The 12,374-nt window shown below is 46.2% G+C and overlaps 1 protein-coding gene across 5 annotated transcripts in view; it reads left to right on the top strand.

Moving 5' to 3' along the window:
• The window catches only part of DHX40 (DEAH-box helicase 40), a 51,461-nt gene that overhangs the window by 34,923 nt on the left and 4,164 nt on the right, over window positions 1-12,374 (top strand). For 3 of the 5 annotated variants that reach the window (XR_009152815.1, XR_009152814.1, XM_058164130.1), the window contains exons 14-15: window positions 1,693-1,801; window positions 4,060-4,154. Coding sequence is in view for 3 of the 5 variants with exons in the window: in XM_058164130.1 (XP_058020113.1) it covers window positions 1,693-1,801; window positions 4,060-4,154 (204 nt within the window). In the remaining 2 variants the exon portion in view is untranslated. Of the gene's footprint in view, window positions 1-1,692; window positions 1,802-4,059; window positions 4,155-4,982; window positions 5,053-5,559; window positions 5,789-6,340; window positions 9,961-12,374 lie in introns of those variants that run through there. The other 2 variants (XM_058164129.1, XM_058164128.1) reach the window with 2 other exon arrangements.

Genomic DNA, 12,374 nt, shown 5'->3' with positions numbered 1-12,374 from the left:
AAGTCACAAAAATAAATGCAAGACGTAGACGAAGCAGAAGACCAAGCAACCAAGGTTGTTTTCTGGCAAAGCCCAAACACTATTGCTGGTCTTTTAAGCCTTATGGGAGGGAGCCAATCATCTCTTGGCCCTACTCCTGAGTTGTCCTTTTTGCTTGAGCCGCTCTTTCCTTCTGGCAGCTCTTTTCATGCGTGCATTAGGGACAGGCTCCTCCTGTTCCTCTGCCTCACTACTATCAGTCTCTGGAGGCTCTGGAGCACCTCACTCCCCAACGGCCCTGGCCTCATCTCAGCCTCATCGCTGTCCGACTCTGTTGCCATGTCCACAGGCTGCTGGCGGACCACAACAGTAGTAGAGGATTTTTCATGGGGATAAATAATGGTGGGAAATTTGCCTCCTCCCCCCCCCCCAAAAAAAGTGGAAAACTGGATGAGCTGGAAGTTATAACTGTACGCTTTGTTCAGGTTGTCATGGCACACCATTTTTAAGCAACAGATTATTAATATTTTCAAGTGCCTTGAAAGCTGAGATGTATGAACATGAGAATACAGAAATATAAATGAAAATACAGATATATGAATAAGATCTCTGAGGCTGAGGACAAAATGGGAATGTCAGTAATATGGATGCATTCGGAGTGAAATGCTACAGGTTCGCTCCAGTTCAGGAAAACTGGTAGTGATAAAAACTACCGGTTCAGGGAAACTTGTAGTTAAAAAGATACCAGTTCGGTTGAACCAGCAGTTTAAAAAGCTACTGGTTCGGGCGAACCGATAGCCACCAGTTTGTACGGGTATTTCCGATGATCAGCTGTGCCGCAGGGTTTAGCTTTGCTAGAAAGCAGGAAATCTGCTTTCTAGCAAAGCTAAATCGTGCAGGACAGCTGATCCCCCCCCCCCCCGCTTGCTGTTCTACTTACCTTCCCAAGCCGCCTTTTGGCATGTACTGCGCATGTGTGTGCGTGCGCACAGCACGTGTTTGGTGCGCACTGCTCATGCGCATGCAGTGTGCATTTGGCGCACGGCGCGCATTAGCAGCTAGCAAACGGTTCGGATTTCACCACTGGGATGTATGGATATTTGGAATATTTCAAGGTCAATTTTTTTTGGGTGGTGATGGTGAGAAAAAGAACCATTATATCTTTCTCTTTTTAAAAAAAATTAAACAACTCTTACAGATTCCACCTTAATAAATTCATTAAGTAATACTCGATTTTTTGTATTCAGCATCCAAGATTTTGAATATTAATTCCTGACCTTCTGGACAATAAACCAAACCAATAAGGTTTATTGTAAATCTTTACTTCTGGGTTTTACTTTGCTATTGAGGGCACAATAATATATTTTAGAATACATATTTTTTTCACAAAATGCCCAAATCTTCCAAGAAACCTACTGAGTTTGAAAATGGAGGCATCAAAATATGCCTCCAGAGAATGGGCCACTTTAAGAATACGCCACTTCTTGAGATTTAAACCTTTTTAAACCATTCATCTTTAATTTGAGAGTTTTTAATCTGAGATGTTGATATTGGTTTGGCGCCTGCTAGCTCTTCACCACTGTGCCTTGTCAAAAACGACAGTCTGCTCCTTCTGGGCTCCGGGCTACAGCAAAACGCAACCTATGCATTTTCTACTGGGTGGGAAACAGTATAATTTTACTTCTTTTCCTGTCTTTATGCTTTTTTCTCCAGCGAGTCTCCTTCTGTTTGGTGTCAAGAAAACTGGGTCCATTGGAGAGCTGTGAAGCTGGCATTCAGCGTAGAAAGACAGCTCCGTGAAATCATCGACAGGCTGAAACAGGTAGATCAAAGCTTGCCAGTGGATCCTGGATCATTTCTTGCTTGTTTCGATCTTCTGTCAATCTGAGACCATCTAATACCGTTGGAAGATTTATCTGTCCATCTCTTCCTTCTAAGATCATCTGATGTCATCAATCTATGCCAGGGGTAGTCAACCTTTTTATACCTACTGCCCACTTTTGTATCTCTGTTAGTAGCAAAATTTTCTAACTGCCCACCGGTTCCACAGTAATGGTGATTTATAAAGTGTATCATCGGCTGCGCATGCCTCTCGCGCATCATGGATTGGGGTTTTTTTGGGGGGTGGGTGGGCGCCGGCTACCAGCTCTGCTTGTCTGTTATAGCTGGGCGGTGTGGGCGGAGATGCGCGAGCTATTCTGGGATGAGGCTGTTTTGTTTGCGGTCGCACTTAATTTCACTTACGTAACGTGAACTAAACTTATGTGCGGGCGATACAAATAGTATATTTTCAGAAATTTAAATTGTCACGGGGAATTTTATGAAAACCTAATGAAAATGTTTTTAAATAATGCTATGAAAATTTTTTAAAAAGTCAATTAAATTTAAAAAAAGGAAAGTGCTTCAGTATCGGAAAAAACCCTTACCGCCCACCATGAAAGCTGGAATGCCCACTAGTGGGCGGTAGAGACCAGGTTGACTACCACTGATCTATACAGTGGTGAAATCCAATTTTTTTTACTACCGGTTCTGTGGACGTGGCTTGGTGGGTGTGGTGTGGCTTGGTGGGCGTGGCAGGGGAAGGATACTGCAAAATCTCCATTCCCATGCCACTCTGGGGCCAGCCAGAGGTGGTATTTGCCAGTTCTCCAAACTGCTCAAAATTTCCGCTGCCGGTTCTCCAGAACCTACCAGAACCTGCTGGATTTCACCCCTGAATCTATATCTGTCTGTCTGTCTGTCATCTACCTATTATCTATCTTATCTATAACCTATCTATCCATCCATCCGTCATCTACCTATCATCTAGCTTAAGGGGCGTGCATAAGAGCACAAACGTGCCTACCGTTCCTGTCCTATTGTTTCTTCCCATATATATATATATATATGTTTATACTACCTTGTTTCTCCTCATATATATGTTTATATATTATATAATCTTTTGTGTTATGCTTGTGTATATTGTTATGACAAAATTAAATAAATAAAATAAATAAATAGCTAGCTAGCTATTATCTATCTATCTATCTATCTATCTATCTATCTATCTATCTATCTATCTATCTATCTATCTATCTATCATCTACCTACCTACCATCTTTCTTTTTTTCTATCTATTATCTATCATATCCATCCATTATCTATCTATCATCTATCTATCTCTATCCACTGTATGCATATATACATACATACATACATACATGCATCTAAGATGAGAGAGAGAGAGAGAGAGAGAGATATGTAGGTAGGTAGGTAGGTAGTTCCATCTGATCTATCCATCTATCTCTATCATCCAGTTATATCTGTCTGTCTGTCTCTCTCTCTCTCTCTCTTTCTCTCTCTCTCGCTAGCTAGCTATCATCACCTGTCCACCCATTCCTCCTCGATTTCCCCGTCTGACATTAACTTTCATCTTCTGAGATCTCCATCAGTCTGTCATCTTCCGTGTACCTGAGGTCATCTATGCATCCATTGGCTCTGCTCTGTTTTATTATTCACCACAATCCAGTTTACAGTAGATCGTCCTCAATGTACAGCCATTCATTTTGTAGCCCTTGGAAGTTACAACAGCACTGAAAAAAAATGACTTATCACCCGTCCTCACCCTTATGACTGTCGCAGCCTCTCCACGGTCACGTGATCAGAATCCAGGTGCTTGGCAACTGGCATGTATTTATGACGGTTGTAGCGTCCCAGGGTCATGCGATTGCCATTTGCAACTTTCCCAGCTGGCTTCTGACAAGCAGTGGGGGGAGCCGGATTCACTTAACAACCACATATTCACTAAACAACTGCAATGATATGTTTAGTAACCGGGCAAAAATGGTTGTTAATTCGGTTGTAAGTCGCTTAACAACTGCCTTTCTTGATACTGGAAATTCTGGTCCCAATTCTGAGCATAAATTGAGGATTACCTATAATTCTATTTTTTAAAGTCCATAGTAAAGAATATACTAAAATTAAAATGATTGTCATGATTTTTTATAAAATTGCACTCAACAAAGAAAAAAAGAAAAGACTTAAACAAAATAGTTTTCTTTAACCACAAAGAACATTTCTCTGTGGAATTTTGTTCTCCAGCTGCCAGACTTCCCAAAGGAAGACTATGACGGTTCCCGAAACGAGATCCTAAGGAGGTGTCTCTGCGCAGGTTATTTTGCCAACGTGGCCCGGAGGTAAGGCCTTCCATTCGGGGAGGGATGGAGGAGGGTGAAGTCGGTGTAGGGCAGACAGCGATGCCCAAACCTCGCAGCCTTTGGATCGTAATTTTTGCTGCTGAGTTGCAAGGAGCTTTTGCGATTTTCCCTAACTGGAGTCCTTGGGGAATTTGAGGAAACATCGGGGCATCGGGGCAAAGCAAATTCCTCCTCCTCCCCTTTTCATCATCTTTTAATGATTCCATAATCCCTGGCGGGGTGGAGTCTGGGCAACTGAATGGAGCTAGCAGAGGGTTTACTGGCCAGATGCCCTTCCTGTCGGCAGTGTAGAGTTTTGTTCGGCAGATAGATTCTCATTGTGTCCAGACAGAAATATCTGCCTCTAAAGGTAAAGGTTCCCCTCGCACATATGTGTTAGTCGTTCCCGACTCTAGGGGGCGGTGCTCATCTCTGTTTCAAAGCCGAAGAGCCAGTGCTGTCCAAAGACGTCTCCGTGGTCATGTGGCCGGCATGACTCAACGCCAAAGGCGCACGGAACGCTGTTACCTTCCCACCAAAGGTGGTCCCTATTTTTTCTACTTGCATTTTTTACGTGCTTTCGAACTGCTAGGTTGGCAGAAGCTGGGACAAGTAACAGGAGCTCACCCCGTTACACGGCAGCACTAGGGATTCGAACCGCTGAACTGCCGACCTTCCGATCAACAAGCTCAGCATTTTAGCCACTGAGCCACCAGCGTCTCTACCTAGGGTCAAACTCGCAGCTTCCTGGTTGTGAGGCGAGAGCTCCATCTCTAAGCCACCGCACCACTCCCCTCTTCCTTCCCTTTTCTTCGGCTTTAATTCCAGGTCTTCAGGGAAGTCTTTTCGCACCATGGACGGCCATGGCAGTGTGGCCTATATTCATCCATCATCTGCTGTAAGTTGCCTCTTCTGGTTAATTATTGTTGAGTGGCGGAGATTTTGTTCTAAAGACCTAGTGAGAAAAGTTTCGTGAGCAGAATCTTTGCATTTCTGACTTTCCTGAGGCTAGTTCAGTTGCTTAGGGTTTGAGGTGGGGACTAAGAGTAGAGCAGTGGCATCATTCTGCAACAAGATATTGCAGTGTTATTGGTTCTTCTAATACAGGGATGGGGAACGACGGTCCCTTTATGATTTGTGGACTTCAACTCCCAGAATTCCTGAGCCAGCGTGGGAATTCTGGGAGTTGAAGTCCACAAGTTATAAAGGGACTATTGTTCCCCCATACTGTTCTACTAGGAACATTCCTGTTCAGGGGTCTCCAAGCTGACTCCCTCCAAGTGGGTTGGTCCACAGAAGAATGAAACCCTTTCAGATGTTGGTCAGGGGCTGGGCTAGAAGACCTTCAAGGTCCCTTCCAACCCTTTCGTTCTATGTTCTACCTAAATCCCTGGACCGTCTTTAGCTCTATGATCAGGAAGACCAGCTGGACTGGATCCTCTTCCATGATGTTGTAGTGACCTCCAAGATTTACTTAAGGACGGCGTGTCCAATTCGCTACGCCTGGGTGCAGGATCTGCTTCCTCGGCTTCACCAGATCGACGCTTATGAGCTGAGCAGCATGGCCCGGGAGAACGTGACAGAGGAAGAAATGGCTAATTGGAGGAGGAAGGAAGACCTCAAAAGACAGAACGGTGAGCTTCAAAGTGGTGGGACATTCAGAAGGTCATCCATGTCTAGGTTAAGGTGTTGAGACAGGAGGTGTCAGACCTGCCCCGACTTGGTCCCTTAGCTAAGAAAGACCCTCGACTCCATTTGAAGTGAAAGGTGTATTTCTACTAAAAGCCAAGTGGATTGCAGTATTAGCAAAGCCAGAACTGACGTTCGCACGCCAAAGTTTGCCAGTTAAATTTTCCCAATCCGGTTCCTCTTCTTCCTTGGTCCCTTATCATCCAATTATATTGGGGGAAAAATTGTTTTGGGAACATCTTGTCAACGGCGGGCTGGTTGGTGAGCCGTTGCATTCCATTCTCAGAGCTTTGATCTTGAGACGGTGTCTCTGAGAGGTACGATGAGTTGGTAGCCGCCTTCCCCCTTCCCGTCCCGCTCCCTCCCCTGTAGATGGCAGACTAACAGCTAGCGAATGCGAAGCTTAAGCGTATTTGGCGGCTCTGATAGGAGGAGATGACGGGGTGGGGGAGAGTCCTGCTCTTTCATCATTTTGAATTCTGATCTTTTGTCTTCAGAAAAGGCACCAGGTGAACCTGCCAGGAAGATGGAGAAACGGAACGACGAGCAATCGATCAGAGATGCTCGTGCTCGGTACCTGGAGAGGAAGCAGCAAAGAATGCAAGGATCCAGCAATTCTGCGAAGGACTTTAGCTAGGACTGTCAACGCTGCCGCCGTTGCCATCAATCTGATTCCTATTGGGATTATTCGCATTTGGGAAAGAGGTTAGACCTAACCAGGAGGAAAAATAGATGATCCACAAAAGTTTGAAGAATCACTTTATCCCTGTAGGGGAATAAATACAATCTGGTATATAATGACGCAAGGGATGTGGTGACTCAGTGGCCAAGATGCTGAGCTTGTTGTTCGAAAGGTCAGCAGTTCAGCGGTTCGAATCCCTAGCGCCACGTAACGGGGTGAGCTCCCGTTACTTGTCCCAGCTTCTGCCAATCTAGTGGTTCAAAAGCAGGTAAAAAAATGCAAGTAGAAATAATAGGGACCACCTTTGGTGGGAAGAAAGGGAACAACGTTCCGTGTGCCTTTGGCGTTGAGTCATGCCGGCCACATGACCACGGAGACGTCTTCGGACAGCGCTGGCTCTTCGGCTTTGAAACGGAGACGAGCACTGCCCCCTAGAGTCGGGAATGACTAGCACACATGTGCGAGGGGAACCTTTACCTTTACCTATATAATGACAACAATCAGTCATTACTGGGCACACTGAGAAATTAACTGCTGAACAAAACTCCACATTGGCGACAGGAAGGGCATCCGGCCATTAAAACACTCTCCACCCCGCAAGGGATTGTGGGGTCGTTAAAAATGAAGATGATATAATGACAATCCGTAGAAATGAGGCAGCGTTGAGGGCTGTAGCTGTTAGTTGGAATTTGTGAGAATTTCTGCTCGGGAAGAGACCATCGTCCCTTGCAGGCTCCATTTGAGGGATCGGTATTACATCTGACACTCTAGGTTGGTTGCTAAGAGGCAGGTGAGGTTGTTTCGATTGCACTGGTCCCGAACTCCAGTGTACCAATAAAGGAGAATATTTGTAACTCAGGGTTGACACGAGGGGTCCTTGGTGCTCTCTGAGCTTGCTTCTTTTCTTGCAGACGTTTCATTACCCAACTAGGTAACATCATCAATGCTAGTAAGGAGTGGTGCTTGCTGTCAGCTTATATCCTGGTGCCTTGCCTGTCTGTGTGAGTGAGGGCGGTTGTAGAGATTCTTGGGTTAGGCTGTTTACTGATCTTGAATCAAGAAAGTGCCAAAGAGCCATCAGTAAACACCCCAACCAAAGTGTCGTGTCCCACTCCTCCGCTGACGGCCAGGTCAGGGAAATCCGAATCAGGCGTGCCTCTGCAGCTCTGCCCAAAGTCCTAGCAAAGTCCTCAGAGCAGGCAGGAGACCAGAAAGTGACTTCAGCAAGATATGTTTAGACTTTGCCTGACTCAGAGAATGCCAGAAAGCAGGTCCTTTATATAGGCCATGGGGTGTGGCTCCATGACTCAGCACTTATCCAGGCCTGCCCCTCCCTTCCTTCTGTTGCCTCCGTCTATCAAGTCTTCTGACGCGAGGATCACTCCAGTTGGCAGCTGTTGGTAATTGACCTCCCTCAGGCTCACATGCTGTGGGGGAGGGGGAGGGTTCTAGTTGCTTCGTTTGCCTGGGCATGGAGCCAGGGCTGGGGCCGGGGGATGCTCCCTCCTCTGCAGCCTGCTTGGGCATGGAGCCAGGGCTGGGACCGGGAGGTGCCCCCTCCTCTTCAGCTTGTCTGGGCATGGAGCCAGGACTGGGAACGGGAGACATACATTCCTCCGTGTTCGGGAGCAGATAAGAAGGCCCCGGCTGCTGTGAGCGCGGGCAAGACACAACAGCCTGACTCAGAGAATGCCAGAAAACAGGTCCTTTATATAGGCCATGGAGTGTGGCTCCATGACTCAGCACTTATCCAGGCCTGCCCCTCCCTTCCTTCTGTTGCCTCCGTCTATCAAGTCTTCTGACGCGAGGGTCACTCCAGTCTGCAGCTGTTGGCAATTGATCTCCCTCAGGCTCACATGCTGTGGAGGAGGGGGAGGGGTCTAGTTGCTCCGTTTGCCTGGGCATGGAGCCAGGGCTGGGGGCTGGAGATACTTCCTCCTCTTCAGCCTGTCTGGGCATGGAGCCAGGGCTGGGGCCGGGAGGCATACTAGGACATTCCTCCGTGTTCGGAAGCATAAGAAGGCCCCGGCTGTGGTGAGATCGGACGAGACACAACACAAAGAATCTCTAAGACCACCCCCTACCCACAGAGACAAGCAATATACACTGACAGCAAACAGCACTCCTTATCAGCACTGATGACGTTACCTAGTTGGGTAACGAAACGTCTACAAGAAAACAAGCAAGCTCAGAGAGCACTAGGGACCCCTCAAACCCCAGTGTTTCTGAAGTCATGTCTGAACTATATAGGTAGTCCTCGAATTATGACTGTAATGCAGCCCACCCATCTTGGTCATAACTGCAACAATCGTAAATCGGGATTGATTTTATGATCATTTCTGTGGCGGTCATTAAGCATGGTTTGCTATGAGCTAGTTTAGCCCAAAAACTAAGTAAGCTTGGTCAAAACCGTCATAAAACGCAGCTAGGTGACATCAGAATGTTGCAAACAGCCATAGATGTGAGTTATTGAATTATGACTTGAATTATGACCGCATGACAGCAGAGGGCACAGCTGTCAGAACTTCGAATCAGATTTGCAAGTATACTCCCAGGGAGTTTTGTCATAATTTCAAATGGTCACTAAGCAACCGGTCATACAGAGAACTATCTATATAAATCCAAATTAGTTTACCTTCACTTGTCCCTGGGGTTTCTTGTGATGTATCCAGAGGTGGGCTGTTGCTGGGTCAGACCGGTTCGAGAAAACCGGTAGTTCCAACCACCGGCTGGGCCCAACCACCAGTTCCGGCGCTATCCCGTCCTATCTGCCTCGCTCACTCCGCCCATGCAGCCCAGTTGATTTCCGTGCCTTGTCCGCTGTATTCACCGCGGCTGCCCGAGGTATGATAGAAGCCGCGCGCATGAAATCGCCATGTGTTCGAAGCCGCGTGCAAGCTCACATTTTCGGTTCTGCACTAAGCGAAACGGTTGTTAAATTATGCGAAGCCCACCTACGGGGATATCCCATGAATTGCAGTAGCAGGAAAATTCATTACACGCAACTAAGATATGGTTAAAAAGCTAGTTTGCAGTTCTGCTGAAATCAGAAGCAAACTGATGAGAATTTTTGATGCTTGAACATTACAGCATCGTCGTAATAAATCCTGATTCTTTCTCTTCCCCAAATTGGGGGAGGGGGGGGGAATCCTAAAATGAATATATTTAAACTTTTTGGAGATCTTGTTTCTTGTTTTCATGTACAGCCATTGATTTTTCTTTTCCTCTGGCTGGTGCGATTTGAATTTAGCGTATCGGCTCAGATTTATTCGGGTAAGTTACATTTTCGAACGGGAGCTTTTATCGTATAGGTTTCTTGTTTCATATTACCGAGCTATATTGTGTGCACATGTAATATATTCTGCAGCAGCTGCCTTCGGTTTGTAAAATATGGGAATAAATTTTTGTACTCTTGCTATAAATCTCTGATGGCTCAAATTGTGTTCCTGGGCATATTGTCTCTGTCTGTTCGAGAACGCAGCCAAGAATGAGCATCTGTCTTGGGTGACTGCAATGTTCTTTTTTGTGGAAGGAATATTTAATTTATTTATCAAATGCATCTCTAGGCCTGTCACAATCCAAACAATTCTTAGCGGCTTACACAGGGAGGGGAAAATGCAAAATAAAACATACCTGGGAAAAACTTGCGAGAGCAATGCAACAACGCAAGGGAAAAAGAAGGAAGAAAGAGGTCAACGTTGCATTTAGAAAAATAAGAATTTTCAAAAATCTGAAAAAAAAAATCCATCTGACTGGTACCATTTTTTCTACACAGTCCTTGACTTACAACAGTTCATTTAGGTTGTAAAATGGGGCAAAACTCACTTAACAAATGTCTCGCTCAGCAACATAAATTTTGGGCTCAACTGTGGTCGTAAGTTGAGGATACCTGGATTGTATTAACCCGGTACATACACTTGACCAAATAGGAATGTGGTTGGCTTGTATTGTGTGAACTCAGCCAGTGTGGTCCTCGACTTATAGCTGGTTGCTTAGTGACTGTTCGAAGGTACGACAGACTTCTCTAAGGCTATTTATGACCTATACCAGGGGTTGCCAATCTTAAACACTCAAAGAGCCACAAAGCTCCCCATTCAATTCTGGAGCCAACCAAAAGTCCAATTCCCCCACCATAGAGTCTCCTCCTAGCGTGGCATCCTTTTTCCTGTGCTGACCGGAAGCGCGGTTCCCCCACCATAGAGTCTCCACCTAGCACGGTGTCCTGTTTCCTCTACCTGTCCTAACCGAAAGTCCTATCACTTGTGGAACCGACCGGCAACAAGGAGCCGCAGCAGAGAGATAAAAGAGCCACATGCGGCTCCAGAGCCGCAGGTTGCTGACTCCTGACCTATACAGTAATCAGAGGAGGCGCTTCTATTGTGCTGTGATGACAAACGGGTTTTTGACTGCTCCCACTCCGTGGACACCATGTAGGAAATTATTATTAGATTTTTTTTTCCCCCACTCTTTTTCGTTCGATCCATCAAGTCAAATTTGGGAACATACGGTACGTCAGTGTTCCAAGTAATGCACCCATTGAAAGCAGAACTTTGAGGAAGATAGATTCCTGAAAGAACAATTTATTGGATACATCATACTGACACAACTGGTGAAAACCGACTCTGAAAGTTCCCGCGGTTTTCACCTAATTAAAAATCGAAAGTTCCCCCTTCCTCCCAAATCATTGGTCACGTTGTCCAATAGTGGTGCTGGCAGGTTGCCTGGTTACTCCACTCCTCCTCTTCTCAGCCACCCTTTGGAACGATCTTGGTTCCCACAAGAAAACTTTTTATTTTGACGGCAAAGCCGAGCTATCTAATTTTCCTCCTCCCTTTCTCCCCCTCTGCCTTGTGGCAATCATGAAGCCTCAAAGATGGCCTCACCCAGGCTCGCTTCAGGGCTGATACTAATACTCCTGCCTCCTCTTCTGCCCAACAACAACCCTGCGACGTATGTTGGGTTGAGAGAAAGTGATTTTAGGAAGAGGCATAATGAGTGAAGAAACACCCAAAATAGTCTAATTGTGTGTACCCAGTGAGAATGGAAAAGGGACGCGGTGGCTCAGTGGCTTAAGATGCTGAGCTTGTCGATCGAAAGGTCGGCAGTTCAGCGGTTCGAATTCCTAGTGCTGCGTAACGGGGTGAGCTCCCGTGACTTCCCAGCTTCTGCCAACCTAGCCGTTCGAAAGCAGGTAAAAAATGCAAGTAGAAAAGTAGGGACCACTTTTGGTGGGAAGGGAACAGCGTTTCCTGCGCCTTTGGCGTTGAGTCATGCCGACCACGTGACCTCGGAGACGTCTTTGGACAGCGCTGGCTCTTTGGCTTTGAAACGGAGATGAGCACCGCCCCCTAGAGTCGGGAACGACTAGCACGTATGTGCGAGGGGAACCTTTCCCTTTACCTAGTGAGAATGGATGTTCAGTTTCTTACAAAAATAAGAGGGTTGAGAGAAGACGAACAAAATACAGGCACTCCTTGACTTCATTTATTGACCATTCAAAGTTACAACAGCACTGAAAAAAGCGACTTACGACCATTTTTCAAACTTACGACCGTTGCAGCCATCCCCATGATCATGTGATCAAAATCCAGATCTTCGGCAACTGACTCGCATTTATGACCTTTGCGGTATCCCGGGGTCATGCGATCCCCTTTTACGACCTTCTGACGAGCCAAGTCAACGAGGAAGGCAGATTCACCACCATGTTATCAATTTAACAAGTGCAGCGATTCACTTAACCGACGAGACAAGAAAAGCCGCAAAATGGGACAAAACTCACTTAACAAATTTCTCACTTGGCGACCTAAATTTGGGGCTCAGTTGTGGTCGCGAGTCGAGGACTACCTGTA

The sequence above is a fragment of the Ahaetulla prasina genome, chromosome 1, assembly GCF_028640845.1.
Source record: "Ahaetulla prasina isolate Xishuangbanna chromosome 1, ASM2864084v1, whole genome shotgun sequence".
In the NCBI taxonomy this organism is placed as follows: Eukaryota; Metazoa; Chordata; class Lepidosauria; order Squamata; family Colubridae; genus Ahaetulla; species Ahaetulla prasina.
Note: the sequence above shows the minus strand (reverse complement) of the source record. Positions and strands in the feature narration are given on the sequence as shown.